Consider the following 16,396-nt stretch of genomic DNA (forward strand, 5'->3'; position numbering starts at 1 on the left):
CTTTGAAGCTCTGAGTACTTGACCTCATCCTTAGCTCAGAATGCCATAGATTCGTCATTTCCTGTCTCTCAGAACTCTCTTGGACATGGGGTCTCCGGCTCTCTCAGGTACGTTGGGTTCCCATACATTGATATGTTACTAAATTGGGTTATTTCCTCTCATTAATCTGCCTCATGACAACGCAATTATTAGACCAGCAGAAAGCACCTTGGAAGTGGGGGAAAGGCTCTTCCACCCCCAGACCAGATGAAGGTGCACTCACTCTTCCTAAGCTCAGATATCCCTCCTGCACAAGTCTGCTCTCTTCCAGAACCCCCTACTCCTCCCAGGCCCCCACCACCCACACTCCAGTCTGAGTAAGCCTTTCCTGCTCCCATGACACGACTCCGTTAACACTGCAATTTCACACGCTTCCTTGGCTCCCTGCTTTTCCACTTCTGCATTGTGACTCACTCTTAATAGTGACTTAGTGAACACATGAGGCTGTCCCTTTAGGGCTGTGGTTGGCAAACTGCAGCTCGCGAGCCACATGCAGCTATCTGGCCCTTTGAATGTGGCTCTTCCACAGAAGTACCACAGCCTGGGCGAGTCTATTTTGAAGAAGTGGCATTAGAAGTTTAAATTGAAAAAATTTGGCTCTCCAAAGAAATTTCAATCGTTGTACTATTGATATTTGGCTCTGTTGACTAATGAGTTTGCAGACCTCGGCTTTAGGGAAAAACCGGGATCTGTCCTGGGCACTAACTCAGGGGCCCTATATTCCAGCCCCTAAAACAACCCTGAAAGGAAACAAGCTTTCTAAGAAAGGCCAGCAGGAGGCTGGGGCCAGTCCAGCTCGCAGCCTCCCTCACAAGTGGCGGGTGTCCCAGCCACGCCCACCAGAAGGAGGCGGAAGGGCCAACCGGGCCGGTAGCTCAGGGTGGGGCGGGGCCTAACTGCCAGGGGAGGGGCGGGGGCGGGGCCTGGCCTGCGGGCGGCTGCCCAGCACGCTCGCCCGGAAGCTCAGCAGCGCCAGCGGACAGAACCCAGAGAAGCGTCCACGCCGCCGCCCACCGACACCCTCGGTCATGCCGGTAAGTGGCCGCCCGCCCCGGCCCCATGCAGCCCGCGGCTGCACGTCTGCATGGCCAGATGCTGCTCATCCAGGGCTCGGGCGCAGCCAGAGCCATCGCCCCTCTTCCCAGCCCTCCCCACCAGCCCCTGCTTCGCCGCCGCTCGGGAAAACCGAATGCTGAAAGGGGTTTTTATGTTGAAGTCAGGCTCCAAAGCATCGAAACTGCAAGGCCTCCAGCGATTACAAGCCCAGTCCTTCCCTGCAGAGACGAGGGGGTGCCGGGAGAAGAGCAGCCCAAGCTCACCCGGGAGTGGGTGGCGAGCCGGACCTGGTCCCGGTCCCTGTCCCTGTCCGGGTCCCCTCCACCTGGACACGCCGGTCCGGGGAGCGGGCTGGGAGAGAGGGGCGGGCGGTGGGGGGAGGAGGGTGGCTATTGCCTTTCGGACTAGGTAGGTTTTCAGAGGTCCGTGTTTTTCTTCCCTTCCCCGCCCACTCTGTCCAGGGAGTCACTGAATGGACCCAGGACTTTCCCCGGCCACTTGCTGAACTTGAACCAATGAGCCCCGGAGAGGTTCAGGGACCTGCCCAAAGTCTCCAGTTGCCCATTGGCAGAGTTTGGGAAGGCATGAGCAGGTCTTCGTTGGTCTGTGCAGCCCAGTCAGCCTTTCTGCATATTTCTGGTTGCTCCCGGCCTCATTTTGTAGATAAGAAATTAAGATCATGCCCTGGCTGGTTTGGCTTACGTAGTAGGTTGAGCGACTCCCTGGCACCAAAAGATTGCCGGTTCCATTACTGATCAGGGCACGTGCGGTTGCAGGCTTATCCCAGGTAGCCGATTGACATATCGCTATCACATTGATGTTTCACTCTCCCTCTTCTTCCTCTCTTTCAAAATCAATTTAAGGCCTTTTGGCTCACTTTCCCTCTCTCCAGAGCACACTCCCTGCCTTTCCCATCCTTTTCTTCATCCTCCCGGCAACCCCCCCTCCCCCTCCTTACCATTCTCCTAAGCTCCAAGGGCCCTTCTTTTGCTTCTGTAACTTGTTTTAGAAGCCCAGCTGGCTCACTTACATTACCTCTAACTTTCTATTATAATTTGAAGGGAAAAAAAAAAAAGGAATTAAAGCCTTTTGCAAATACAAGAAAACAAAAACCAAAGCATAATTTACTTAAGGTCTTGAGAGTTGGATGGAGCCAGCCTTAATCCCCTTATCTTCAGACTTCCCGTCTCTTCTGGCCTGGCCATGCGCAGACAGAAGTAGTCACACTGGCTAGGGAGGAACCTTTGCTCCCAGTTGCATCCTAGAGATCCTGGTTGGGTCACGTGGTGTATAGAACTTCCACCCCCCCATGGTGCCTCCTTTTCAGCTCTGCCCCCAGTGAGTACTCAGAGGTGTCTCACCGGTGCCCTGTGTCTTAGCAGCCTAGCTTTGGGGAAGCTGGCGGGTGAGCCAGAGGCCCCCTGGGTCAAGCCACAAACATCTCAGGTGTCATTTCCCTTGGGTCTTGGCAGGTGCCTTGAGACAAATCCTCAGGCAACGCAAAGTAGGGACTAAGAACCTGACAGGATCTGCCCTCCCAGTTGAGCAAATGTTACAGAACGGCATTAATCGCCCTGGGACCCGGGTGATGGAGGCCACCAGGTTTTTGTGGGGCGTGGTGGTGAGAGGAAGGCCAGCTGGGGGATCACTGTTCTGTGCTCACTTCTGGGGATTTTGACAAACAAAAGACCCTTCAGAGGGATGACGTGTGTGGAGGGCACTTGGTGCTATGTTACGAAATGAACAGCTGAAGGAAGGAGGGGGAGGAATGTCACCGGAGAGGTTTCCCAGGCACTTGGAATCTCAAAAACCTTTTTGAAAAATCTGTGCTTCTGCTTGCCAACCACATGACTTCAGTTAAGCTGCACCTTGATTTCCTCATCTGATAAAAACTGACGTCCCAGACCCTAGCTGGTTTGGCTCGGTGGATAGAGCATCAGCCTACGGACTGAAGGGTCCTAGGTTCGATTCCAGTCTAAGGCACATGCCCGGGTTGTGGGCCTGATCCCCAGTGGGAGGTGTGCAGGAGACAGCCGATGGATGATTCTCTCTCATAATTGATGTTTCTGTCTCTCTCTCTCTCCCTCTCCTTCTTTGAAATCAATAAAAATATATATATTAAAAAGCAACAAACAACAATAACAACAAAAACTGACCTCTCGGGACTGTTGTTAGTGTTAACTGGAAAAATGCCACTAACATGTTTGGCACAGCCACTGACATAGCCAGCCCACAGGAAATGGTAGCTCCTGTGTTTAGAACAAGTAGGGTAGAACTATAGGCAGGCAGATTTCAAACCTCATTTTAGCACAAAGACCACAGTGATTAAGAGTTCAGGCTTTGGAGACTAGGTCCGGCCTAGGCCCTGCTACTCACTAGCTCTGTCACACTGAGTGAGTGGCCAAACTTCTGAACTTCCATTTTCTTATTTGTCAAGAAGGGATAATTACAGTGATTAACTCATGGGGTTGTTGTGATGATTAAACAGTGTAATTCACGGAAGGCGCTTAGAGAACAAAAGTTTGGCACCGAGGAGGCACTCAAACATTACCAGTAGTAACCTCCCAGTATTCCGGGTGTTCAAAACCCAACTGTCTTGGAGAGTTGAGAGAATCCCTTCTGGACCATGTGACCCCACTCTAGTCCCGCCTTCCCAGTTCTGAGATCCTGTGATAGAGTTGTACAGCTTCCTGGATTTTTTCATCGACTTTAAAGGACCCATTTTCAGGTGACAGATCAGAGGCTTTGAAGGGCTGGAGCTGCGTAAAGTCAAGTGTTGGGCAGTGGGCCGGTCTTGGGATTCTCTGTGAAGAAGGTCGTATGCTGTCCATCAAGTAGATTTTTCCACCACCCCCAAATTTGCTTTTGCACTTCAAGTGGAGGGGGAGAACATTGGACTGTAATGTTTGCCACCCAGAAGCCTCCTGCTGGCTTCGGCCGCCGCACTGTGAGGATGGAAGGAGGCCTGTCTGTAGTCTGCAGAAGAAAGCTGCAGGTAGCTGATGATTTAGACCCTCAGCAGCAGAAACCCATGCTACCTCATGAGGTGTGCTCACTCACAGAGCTCCTGCCACGGGTCAGAGTTGGGGGAGGGATGGTAGGTGGCAGTGCTGATTGCTGGTCCAGAACCAACAAGATGTCCCCGGAGCCAGGAAAGCCTGGGTTCACATCCCAGCCTCAGCACATGCCTGCCACAGGACTGTGGGCAGTTGAACCCCTGGGACCTCAGTTTCCTCCTGAGTAAAGTAAGGTGACCATCTCCCTTTCCAGGCAAAGATTGCAACTTGCTTTATTGCGATACCCGTCGGGCTGTGGTGGTCTGGCGTCAAACTTGCACTGTCTCCGAGCTGTGCCCCTGTTGGAGATGCAGCAATGACGTGGACCAAGTCTCTGTCTTCTGGGAGCTCAGTGTGTTGGAGATCATGGAGACTGTGGGTATCAGGCCTGCAGGAAGAGACCAGGAGCCTGGCTTCCCATGCAAACCCACTCTTTTCTCAGGCATTAGGGCTGCCTCTGAGAATGAGGCGTTTGGATGAGAGCAGTGGTCACTGTATATCAAAATCACCAGGGAAGCTTCCTTGCCCTTGTACATACCCCAGCCTACACTTGCTCATCAGAACCTATAGTTTTTGCAAGCTCCCTGGTGATTCTAATGCAGCTGATCTGCGATGCATAAATAAGACAACCAGACCAGCATGGCTCCGAGGATGGGCGTCCAACCATGTCACATTCGGTGGTCCTGAGGTAGCCCCATAGCTCAAGAATCAGGATTTTTGTTGTTGGTGTTTTTTTGTTTTGTTTTGTTTGTTTTTTTATTTATTGATTATGGTATCACATAATTGTCCTCATCCCCCCATTCCCATCCCACACCCCTCCCCACATATGCCCTCACCCCCCTGTTGTCCATGGCCACTTAGGCCATTTTAATTTAAATAATAGGAGGATAGGCTTATATGCATGCACACAAGTCCTTTGGTTGATCACTCCCCTTTACCCCCACCCTCCCCTACCTTCCCTCTGAGGTTTGAGAGCCTGATCGTTGCTTCTCTTTTTCTGGGTCTGTTTTTGTTCATCAGTTTCTGTTGTTCTTTATTTCCTCTAGATGTGTGAGATCATGTGATCTCTAAGAAATACCCTTGTAAGAACCGAAACTGAATAAGCCATAATGATTATCCTGAGAGGCAAATGAATCAGTCTGTAGTGAGTTCCTTTCTGGGCCAACAGTTCTTCTGAGTCCCAATTTCAATGTCAAACAGTTCCTTATGGGTACATGTCAGCCATGATATTTCAGATCTGGTTGGTGGACAAATGGAGGTGATGTAGGTCCAACCGTCTCTGGTTTGGTCCTGGGCATCCTTCAGTGACACACAGCTGCTGACTGCTAGTATGGCGAGGCATTGTCAACGTCTTCCATCTCTGAACTGTTTCTCTTCTCTCTTCATGGCTGGAGCACTCCTGTCAATTCCTTTCTGTTGCAGGAATCCAGATGGTCTTGGAGTTGTTTTCTGAAAATATACAAACATATTCTCGACCAAGAGTTAATAAAGGGATATTTTCTATAAATTTGACTTGGGATCCTTTTTCTTTTTTTCTTTTTTTTCTCCCCCAAATGATTTTTCTCTGGCTTGTTTTGACATGGTGTGTATTTTCTTGAGTATCTTACTCTTAGCATTTCAAATGAAGGTTAATTTTCTAAAGTACAAATTTTCTAGATGTAATTTACTCGCAGGATATTTTTTCTTACATGTTATTTTTCCACTGTCACCCCCTTTTTTAATTTAAATAATAGGAGGCTTTTGGAAATTTTATAATGTAGTCTTTTTCTTTTTATATATTTTATTAATTTTTTACAAAGAGGAAGAGAGGATAGAGAGTTAGAAATATGGATGGGAGAGAACATCAATCAGCTGCCTCTTGCATACCCCCCACTGGGGAATGTGCCCTCAAGCAAGGTACATGCCCTTGACCGGAAATCAGTTTTTATAGAATAGTCGCTTATTTCCATTAGCCAATTTAATTTCCTCTGAGAAGCTGGCTACTATTCAACTGTCAAACTCAACACTCTGACAACTATCTTATTTTATCATGTGTGTATTAGTGGAGAGGATTATTTGCCTTCTTGAGAAGGGCCTGAGCATTCCTGGTACTAGTCTGGACTTGGATATTAAAAACCCACTTGCTCCGAAACTGGTTTGGCTCAGTGGTAGAGCCTCGGTCTGCGGACTGAAAGGTCCCAGGTTCAATTCCGGTCAGGGACATGTACCTTGGTTGCGGGCACCTACCTGGTAGGGGGTGTGCAGGAGGCAGCTGGTCGATGCTTCTCTCTCATTGACATTTCTAACTCTCTATCTCTTTCCCTTTCTCTCTGTTAAAAATCAATAAAATATATTAAAAAAAAAAAAAAAAAAAAAAAAACCACTTGCCCATACCTTGGGTATAAGACCTCAAGAATCAGGATTTTGCCGAAACCAGTTTGGCTCAGTGGTAGAGCGTCGGTCTGCGGACTGAAGGGTCCCGGGTTCGATTCCGGTCAAGGGCATGTACCTTGGTTGCGGGTACATCCCCAATGGGGGGTGTGCAAGAGGCAGCTGGTCGATGTTTCTCTCTCGTCGATGTTTCTAGCTCTCTATCTCTCTCCCTTCCTCTCTGTAAAATATCAAATAATATATATATATATATATATATACATACAAAAGAATCAGGATTTTGAAGGTGAGACTAGAAACTAACATTAAAAAAAATACATATTTTTTTATTGGTTTCAGAGAGGATGTGAGGGGGGGAAGAGAAAGAGAAACATCAATGATGAGAGAGAAGCATTGATTAGCTGCCTCTTGTATGCCCCCAACTGGGGATCAAGCATGCAACCTGGACATGTGCCCTTGATTGGAATCGAACCCAGGATCCTTCAGTGTGCAGGCCAATGCTCTCTCCACTGAGCCAAACCAGCTCGGGCAGAAACCAACACTAAACTAGCTTCCCAGCTGATTGAACTATTGAGTGCCAGACACTGCTAAAGGAGCTGTAGGGATTATCTCACCTAGTGCAGCAGCCTGTGAGATAACAGAAATCCTTAGTTACTCCATTTTGAAGAGAGTGGGGCCCAGAAACAGGCTACGGGTGAATCTGACGACAGCCAGACCTTGTCCTTGCCCTTGAGTGGGCCTGCGTGCTGGTGGGGTATGTGGGTCTGCCTGCAGGTCTTGGCTCATGGTCCCCTTTGTTTATTTCAGAAGCACGAGTTCTGTGTAGAGATGACTTGTGAAGGCTGTTCTAACGCTGTCGCTCGGGTCCTCAACAAGCTAGGAGGTGAGTGAATGGCCCTTGGTTGGGGCTGAGGTGGGGGTGGCCAGTACACTTCATATTGTGTCCAAATGCTTGCAGACATGGAGCAGGAGGAGTTTGGGTTGAAGGTGATAATAACAGCACAACTCAGACGTATTGGGTGCTTAGCATGTGCCAGGTACTCTTCTTACTGGCTTTCATTTAATCCTCACCACCATTTAGGCAGTTCTTTTTTGATTTGGTTAATCCTCACCCAAGGATATTTTTCCATTGATTTTTTTTTTTTTTAAGAGAGAGAGTGGGAGGGAGGGGGAAGAGACAAAAAGAGAGAGAAACACATGGATTAGTTGACTCGTACAGGGACCAAGACTGCAATCCAGGCAATGCTCTATCTCCTGAGCCAAACGGGATAGGGCTAGGTAGCTTCTTAGACTATCTCCGTGATAGCAGGAGGGAACTGAAGTTCAGAGAGGTTGAGTAACTTGACTGGGATCACACAGCCTGTAGCCAGTAAGTGGCAGAGCTGGGATTTGGCCATTCCGTCCTGCTCCGGAGCCCTGTCGGTATGAGTCAGTACGTTGGTGATCTCCAGTGGGATCGCTTTTGTCATATGACACATTTGAGTGCCCGTTTCTATTAAGATTTTTTAAATGGTAACAATTTAAAAAGTAAACTTAGAAAAAGTCATGTGTAGAACTCCTAAAGCACCTCTTTGGGACATATTTAGAAAATCTTTGTTCTCATTCAGCTCCTTCCACTCTGAGCTGGGGAAACTGAGGCCCAGGGAGTGCTGAGGGCTGGCCCTGGGGCTCCAGGAAGTAATGGCCGAGCTGCGAACAGAATTCCAGTAGTGCTGTGGCAGTCCTTCTTCCAAGATTTTCACTTTTAAAACCCTAGATCCATGGTCGGCAAACTGCGGCTCTTGAGCTACATGTGGCTCCTTGAGTGTGGCTCTTCCACAAAATACCACTGGCCTGGGTGAGTCTGTTTTGAAAAAGTGGCGTTAGAAGAAGTTGAAGTTTAAAAAATGTGGCTCTCAAGAGAAATTTCAATCACTGTACTGTTGATATTTGGCTCTGTGGACTAATGAGTTCGCCGACCACTGGGCTAGATGATGATAACACCCCCTTCCCAAGGGGCTTCCGCGTGGGTGGGCTCTGGGCAGCACTTGCAGCAGGTCCTCGGAGCGGTGCATTCCTTCTGTGGAATGGGGCTGTTGACGCCAGTGCCCCAAGGGGAAGGGACTTGCCCAGATTCCCAGTGAGTCGCTGGCTGGTTTCTAGCCCTGGTAACTAGGATCTGAAAGAAACGGTGGAAAGAACCTGGCTGCTGACCTGTCACATGACTGGCCTCTTCTCCCACCGGCCTGAGTTTCCCCGACTGCAATATGGGGATGTCAGCCTGTGTCTGCTTTTGCTGTGGATTCTCGGAGTGAGCTTCTGCTCAGAAGCGCCTCCTAGACCACATGTGTCAAACACAAGGCCCGCGGGCCAAATCCGTCCCGCCAGGCCTTGCAATGTGGCCCGCACCGCGCTGTCATCACTGCACTCCGCTGCGTTTCCATCACAATGACAGTTTATGACTGTTCAGTAAACCATTCGGCCCGCGATTTAGGCTGGATTTTAGATTTCGGCCCCGTCTCTGATTGAGTTCAACACCCCTATACCTAGACAGAGTGGCTCGGCCTGGATGAGACGAGGGGGCCACTCTGCACATGAGGACACCTGCCCAGGAACCGGGGCGGCAGATTTGAAACCCCCTGTGTTAGATGGTCCCAGGGCTTCTCCCAGCTCTATCACACCCCAAACCTTATTCCAAAGAGGAGGGAGACACTTCTGAACCAAAAGAAAAAGCCCAGAGTGGAGCACGGATACATTATAGCACTCCCTCCCAGTGTCATTAGGAATTTGTACCTAATCACTCAGCCTTGTGCCATGTGATGGTCAGGGCCCTTTGTCCGAGGCTTGGGGATCTGCTCTTGAATTTGGGCAGGTTTCTCCCCACTTTTTACTACTTTCCCTCATTTGGGCAGCCTTTTGAGATGGATCAGAAAGGTTACAAGTTAGTTGGGGCCCTGAGGAATCACAGACGAACAGCATACCTGAACTCGAAAAGACCATTGGGGCTGGCCAACCCAGCTCCTTCAGTACAGATGGGGAAACTGAGGACTATCCTGGGCAGGACCCAGCAAGTCAGTGGTGAAGCCACACCTAGAACCTGCCAGGGGCCCTCCCTCTGCGTTCTGTTGTCTCAACAAGACCCGTTCTGCTTACTCCCATGTGCCGCTCGGGGGCTTGAAGCCCTTGAAGAGGGCAGTTTTGCAATAGCAGTTACCATCGTGCCAGGTTGCAAACGATTTCGATTCTGTGAAGGCACGGGACAGAAATACTTTCGAAGGTTTTATAAGACACGTTCACCTACGTTTACCCTGTTGTGGTAACAGTGAGGAGCTAGAGGCAATGTCAGTGTCCTTCAGCAGGGGACTGAGGAGACACATTGATTGGTTGCCAGGTGCATGCACCTGGACTGGGACAGGTAGTGAACCTGCAACCGAAGTACATGCCCTTGACCAGGAATTGAACCTATGACCCTTGGGTGCCGGGCCAATGCTCTAACCAATGAGCACACCAGTCAGGCTGTCTCTACTACTTTTGCAGTTAAAAAGACATTTAAAAGAAGCCCTGGTCTAGAGCAGGGATTGGCAAACTGCAGCCTTACAGGGAGTTTCCCCAACCCCTGCTCTGGCGGAAAGGGGAAGAGTGGTTGTGAGTAAGAATTTCAGAGCCTGAACTCTCTTTCTTCCTCTTCCTGCAGGAGTTGAGTTTGAGATCGACCTGCCCAACAAGAAGGTTGTCATCGACTCTGAGCACAGCGTGGACACTCTGCTGGAGACGCTGAAGAAAACAGGGAAGACTGTTAACTACATCGGCCCCAAAGAGTGAGGGCCTGGGCCCCCAGCCCACAGGATGGACCAGAGTGGGCAGGTGGGTGAGGCCCCGGCACTCTGCCAGAATAGCTCATTATCTAATGCACATCACGTGTCCAGGGAACCCTCGCAGCGCCTGTGAGTAGAGGTTGCCCTGGGCCACGTCTCCCAGAGCCGCCTGTATGACACGGATGCATTTCACAATCAGCCAGGTCTAAGTAGCAGTGACCCTGAGCAGCGTGCTTTCTGCTTTGATAAGCTGCCTGTCCATCAGAGGTGCCCTGGGCCTTGTGCTCTCTGTGTGCTCACCAGGAAGGTATGCAGACGGATGCAGAACAGTGGCGTGGATATTCCCGCTGATTTTCTGAAATCCATGAGGCCAGTAAGAGGCACTGTGCCAGCGCTCCTCACTAGGGAACCAGGGCAGACAGCACTGGTCCACCCAGCATGCCCTCTGCGCCCAGCCACAGCCTCAGAGCCCTACACGGCACAGCCTCCCGGCTGTCACTCCCCACGTAGTGCGTGGGCTGCGGGAATGGCGGTGATTGCCACATCCCTGCGCTCACTGTGGCTGAGGAAAGTGAGGCCAGCAGAAGGGAAGTGGCGTGACGAAAGCCCCATCCAGGTGAATGGCAGAGGCAGGATGGGAGCCAAGAATCCTCAACCCGAGATCTGTAATGGCTGATGGCATTGTCCCAAGTGGCCTGTGGAGAGCCCCCCAGGTAGAGGCGGCCAGCCACAGCGGACCGGTGGGCCACGTCCGTCCCCGAGGGCACAGCCTCCTTCCTAAAGGTGCCCATTGGGATCTGGGCCAGAGCAGTGTCCTGTGAATATAGTGACCTCATGCTGATGGCTACAACCCACATTCAGGATGAGCACAGGATGAATGGTCAGAATCCCAGGATTCTGATTCCAGCCCCACCCTCATTGCACACCGTGACTTTGGACACTTCTGCTTACATGCCGAGACTCGGTCTTCCCTTCTGTAAAACGGGGCCACAGCTCTCTGCTGCTTTCCTGCCTGGCAGGGGTTACTGTGAAATCTCTCAAAGAGACTGGCAGCTCCAGGTGCTGCGGACCAGTGTCGTGTTATCCCTGCATCCTTAAGGTTCTGTGGGGGGCTGAGGGATGGACGGAGGGAGGGAAGACAAAAGCTTCCTGAGCTGGTCAAACACACGGGGAGCCCCAGTGCCCACACTGAATTGGAACCTCCCGGCCTGGTTCATTATGTGAATTTTTTAATACCTGCCAGTTGTAAACCATGCTTGGCTTAATGTTTTTTTTTTCATAGTATTTTTTTAAAAATATATTTTATTGATTTTTTACAGAGTGGAAGAGAGAGGGATAGAGTTAGAAACATCAATGAGAGAGAATCATCAATCAGCTGCTTCCTGCACACCCCCCACTGGGGATGTGCCCGCAACCAAGGTACATGCACCCGACTGGAATCGAACCTGGAACCCCTCAATCTGCAGGCGGACTCTCTTTCCACTGAGCCAAACCGGTTTCGGCATTCTCATAGTATTTTTAAAAATTGATGTGAAATTCACATGACATGCCATTAACCATTTTCAAGTGTATCATTCATCAGCATTTAGTGTATTCATAATGTCATATAATCACCACATCTCCCTAGATTCAGAGTTTTTCATCACCCCAGAAAAATTCCCTGTACCCATTAAGCAATCTCTCCGCACTGCCCTCTCCTCACCCCAGCTCCTGGCAATCACTAGCCTTTCCACCTCTGGATTCACCTATTCTGGACATGTCATAGAAAAGGAATCATACAATGCGTGACCTTTTGTGTATTGTTTCTTACACTTAGCACCATGTTTTCAAGATTTATTCAAGCGTAGCATGGGTCAGTGTTTCATTCCTTTCTGTGGCTGGGGAATGCTCATAGTTCTTATTTATTTTGGATTTTTTATTATATTTTTAAAATTGTAAGAAGTGTCACACACCTACGAGCAAAGTTGTAAAAATGAATCCCCATGTGCCCATCACCCAGATCCAGCCATTGTCCAGTCACTGCTATTATTATTTCATCTGTGCGCCCCCCGCCTATACGGTCCCACGTAGGTCAGTAACCGTGTGTAGTACAGGAAGGCTCCCTGAGATTCGGTTCATGGCACTGGGTGAGAATCGCCCATCAAGCGTTTTGCCCTACGCACCCAGGCAGCATCCCGTCTGTCTGAGTCTGCTTGAGAGTCTGCTTGAGGGCCCCCAGTGACTGACTTCAGGTTTGGGAACAAGAGCTGGTTATGAAGTCACCGTGACCATCTCTTGGCGGGTTTGTTTGCCCCAGATGCCGTTCATTGCCTTCCCAGTGTAAGTTGAAGCGGGACAGGGAGTGCTGTCCCAACAGCTCCCAGAGGTCCCCAGAAGAGGCCTCGGCTGTGATTGGCTTAGCAAGGTCACTGGGCTCCAGTCAAGCTGGAAACCACAGATAAGGAGCAGTGAGCAGAGCTAGACACTGGGCTTTTGGGTCTTGTCCAGCACCTGGTTTCCCACATCCCCTCCCATAACTTGACTACTTCTGCAATGCATCCACGTGCACAGCAGATGGCGCCCTTGTCCCAACTAACGTCTCGTCTTTTCCAGGACCCTGCTCCTCTCCTGCCTTCCAGACAGGTCTGGAACCTGGCAATCCTGCCCCACGTTGGGAGTTCCTGCGGAGACCCTCACTGCTCTGCTCCTCCCTAGCTTCCCTGCAATAAAGTCAAACTGCTTTTGTTGATGTTGTCTCGGATGTAGTCCTGGTGTCACTTGCTTACACGCTGTGCTGTGATGCTCACGCTGCTATGAAGGAGGTAACTGCAGTGTTTACTTCTGAGAGCTCCTCCCTGGAAGTAAGAAACCCAGTGGATTTGGATGCTTTGCTGTGTGATATTTTACAAGTCACTTACCCTCTCTGACCTTCGCTTTTTCTCATGTATAAAGTGAAGGTGTTGGGTCAGATTGGTGATCGTATTTCTTTTCACTGCTTCCTTGGATTCCATTTTTTGAAAATCTTTTGTCCTATCAAGTGAATGTCAAATTTTAATACAGAAAAAAGGGGGAAGAGGCAGTGAAGACTGCCTGGGACAGATTCCAAACATATGTACTCCTCAGCTGGGCCACTCAGCCCCTCAGTGTCCACAGGATAAAATGTGATAATAGCATCTCCTGCAGATGGTGGGTGGAGATTAGATGAAGGAACACATATAGATCACTTAGAGAAGACCCTGCCCTTTAGAAGTCACTCAGTAACCATTCTCTACTCACATATGTATTTTTGTGTGTTTCATTAATCTGTAGAAATGTTAGTTACAATGTAAATCAGCCTAAGGATTAGGATCAACCTAAAAATCAGTGCCTCGCAGCATAAAGTTGTTTCATCTAGATCACATGTGTCAAACACAAGGCCCGCGGGCCAAATCCGTCCCGCCAGGCCTTGCAATGTGGCCCGCACCTCGCTGTCATCACTGCACTCCGCTGCGTTTCCATAACAATGACAGTTTATGACTGTTCAGTAAACCATTCAGCCCGCGATTTAGGCTGGATTTTAGATTTTGGCCCCTTCTCTGATTGAGTTCGACACCCCTAATCTAGATCAAAACAAGGGATATTTCAGTTTGGGTAACTTTATTTTTTTGAAATATTTCTTTAAACCAGCAGTTCTCAAACTTTTTTTTTTTAATATATATTTTATTGATTTTTTTTACAGAGAGGAAGAGAGAGGGCTAGAGAGTTAGAAACATCAATGAGAGAGACATCCATCTGCTGTCTCCTGCACCCCCCTCCCTTGCCCTTGGCTGGATTAGAACCCAGGACCCCTCAGTCCACAGGCCAACGCTCTATCTACTGAGCCAAACTTTTTTATCCTAAAGCCCATTCATATTCTTCAAAATTATTCTCTCCGAGGGCTCTTGGTTATATATGAGCTATGCTATATTAGAAATTAAAACAGGAGCTTTTGAAACACAAGAGAACATGAGCACACATCCCATCAGCGACTGGGACAAGATGAGGTCACTGCACAGCACTTACTAGTCTATTCTGGAAATTTCACTGTATGATTGTAGGAGAGAAGAAGGTATCTTATGGAAATGGTTTTTACCTCCTGTATCTTCTGGAAGGTCTTGGGGACCACATGTTGAGAATCACGGCTTTAACCATTAACCATTTATTGGGCAGAGACTTGGGACCCTGTGGTAAGACCTGGCTATGTACTTGGCCACATGTGACCTTGGCCCAGTCACCTAATCTCTCCAGGAGGCAGTTTCCTCATCTGCACAATACACAACCCCTGCACCTCGGGAACCTGGCAGCCAGAAACGGGACTTGGTTTTGACTGAAATGTATGCCCACGTTACTTTGGTTTCATTATGAAATTCAGTCCCCGCCATTTCCAGCTTTGTGATCCCTCAGGGGCACAGGGCCTTTCCCAGCTTTCCTGGTGTCTGGGTTTCTGGGCCACAGGATGGCAGTGTCCTCTGGATTTATACGTCCTTGGAGAAGCCTGTTCCTGCAGGCTCTGGGAACAGGAACTGGGGCAGTTTCCATTTTCACAGCTTCCCCCGGAGACCCGGTTCAGGCTGGCTGGCCAGCTGGCCCGTTGGGAACTCTGAGGGTTGAGACACTGGTGCCTCTTGGGGCGAGTGGTCTTGGGAGGAGCTCCTTCCCTCTGGCTCTTGGAGTCCAAGTTCCCAGCAGAGGCCCCAGAGGAGCTGGGGGTGCTCCCACGCCTGGCAGCCGCCCAGCGGGCTGTCTGCAGAGCACGTGAGATCACAGCAGGACGGGCGCCTCGGCAGGGGTAGGGGTGGGAGTGGGAGCAGATGTGTGCTCCCCCAGCACGGACCCAGCCCATCTCCCGCCCCCTTGTGTGTTTCCCAGGTGTCTGCCTTTTGTTCACGCTGCCCCACTGTATGGAATGATGCCCTCCGTCCGCCTCCCGCCTCGGCCTCAGCCTTGTCTCTGTGTGCAGATTCCTTTCCCTCCCTTACATGCCACGGCCTCCGAGAAACTCTCCACAACTGGAAGTAATTTATCTTTCCTCTCAGCCCTCACAGCACTCGGCCCACCAGCTTGTGTTGTGGCAAAGCTCTCGGTCCACGTGTTTTTTCTGTCTTCAAGGATCAGGCCAGGCGCCTAGTCCCTCAGCCCACAGAACAGCCCTGAGGGAACATTTGATGTCTGTGCAGTAACTGCCTTTGGAGGACATTTGTCCCTCGAGCCCTCGCATTAATCTCATTCATCCTCTCTGGTCCCCAGGAGACAGTGGACTGGCCCCGAGACACTAAGCCATGCTCCGAGGTCAGCACATCTGTATTCGGTCTGTTTTCACCACTTAATGACGTGACCTTGGGAAAGTCACCGATTCCTTTGTGCAACTCAGTTTCCTCATCTGTAAACCGGGATCATAACGATCGCGATCCCAGGTGACTACCTCGACTGAAGAGCCATCGCCTGCCTCCAGCTTGATGGTGGCATTCCATGCATCAAGTTTGAAAACAGAAACGTTCAAATCTCGATCCGTTCAACCCTGGCAAACTGAAAAGTAAAAATGGAACCTCGGGCGTCTAGTGGGAGGTGAGCGGTTGTTGTTCGGGACGTGGCCCTCTGGTGGCATTCTCCTTTAATTGGTGCCAGTCTCTTGAAAAGCCCAAGTCTGTAATTTCTGGGGTGTGTCCCTCCAAGCTGCTTTTAGAATGCGTTAGGGGCGGTGGCCACATAGTTTGAGTGGACGTTTCCCATCTGCTTCCTGCGAGGGGAAGGTCTGCGAAGCTCATGACCGCCCAGGGCAGCCTTGAAATAAAACATCAAAGCCTCGGGGAGTGGGGACGTTATCTCCCACTGGTCTCCTTATTGTGGGCTCCAAGCATCCTAATCCCTCAGCACTGGAGAGCCCCGCGGGAGGCAGACTGTGTCCTGGGTAGGAATGAAGCTCTGGAGGCTGAGGGTCAGCCCGGCCCGCCGGGCACCAGCCGTGTGAGATTGGGCACATTGCTTCCCTGTCTAGGGTCTTGTTTGCTCCACCGTAAAATAGGAACAATAGCAGCGAGGCCTTCTCAGATTCAAGTGAGAGAACGTGTGCACACAGGGGTGCCC

The 16,396-nt window shown here is 50.2% G+C and overlaps 1 protein-coding gene across 3 annotated transcripts; it reads left to right on the forward strand.

Moving 5' to 3' along the window:
• Positions 1–959: 959 nt before the first annotated feature.
• On the forward strand, positions 960–16,117 carry ATOX1 (antioxidant 1 copper chaperone). 3 transcript variants are annotated; one of them, XM_045576589.1, is made up of 4 exons: positions 960–1,073; positions 7,329–7,404; positions 10,195–10,364; positions 15,560–16,117. In XM_045576589.1, exons 1-3 carry the CDS (start codon positions 1,068–1,070, stop codon positions 10,320–10,322), a joined length of 210 nt encoding a protein of 69 aa, XP_045432545.1. In that variant the 5' UTR covers positions 960–1,067; the 3' UTR covers positions 10,323–10,364; positions 15,560–16,117. The 3 variants fall into 3 exon arrangements, with proteins under 3 accessions (XP_045432545.1, XP_036279277.1, XP_036279278.1); XM_036423384.2 differs by lacking the exon at positions 15,560–16,117 and adding an exon at positions 12,908–13,043; XM_036423385.2 differs by lacking the exon at positions 15,560–16,117 and adding an exon at positions 12,934–13,043.
• The last annotated feature ends 279 nt before the right edge of the window (positions 16,118–16,396 follow it).

Source organism: Pipistrellus kuhlii, unplaced genomic scaffold (genome assembly GCF_014108245.1).
Source record: "Pipistrellus kuhlii isolate mPipKuh1 unplaced genomic scaffold, mPipKuh1.p scaffold_m20_p_8, whole genome shotgun sequence".
NCBI classification, from domain to species: domain Eukaryota; kingdom Metazoa; phylum Chordata; class Mammalia; order Chiroptera; family Vespertilionidae; genus Pipistrellus; species Pipistrellus kuhlii.

Coding starts and splice junctions, on each gene's coding strand:
- ATOX1 (XM_045576589.1), top strand. Junction 7,405..10,194: donor GGTCCTCAACAAGCTAGGAG/GTGAGTGAATGG, acceptor CTCTTCCTGCAG/GAGTTGAGTTTGAGATCGAC.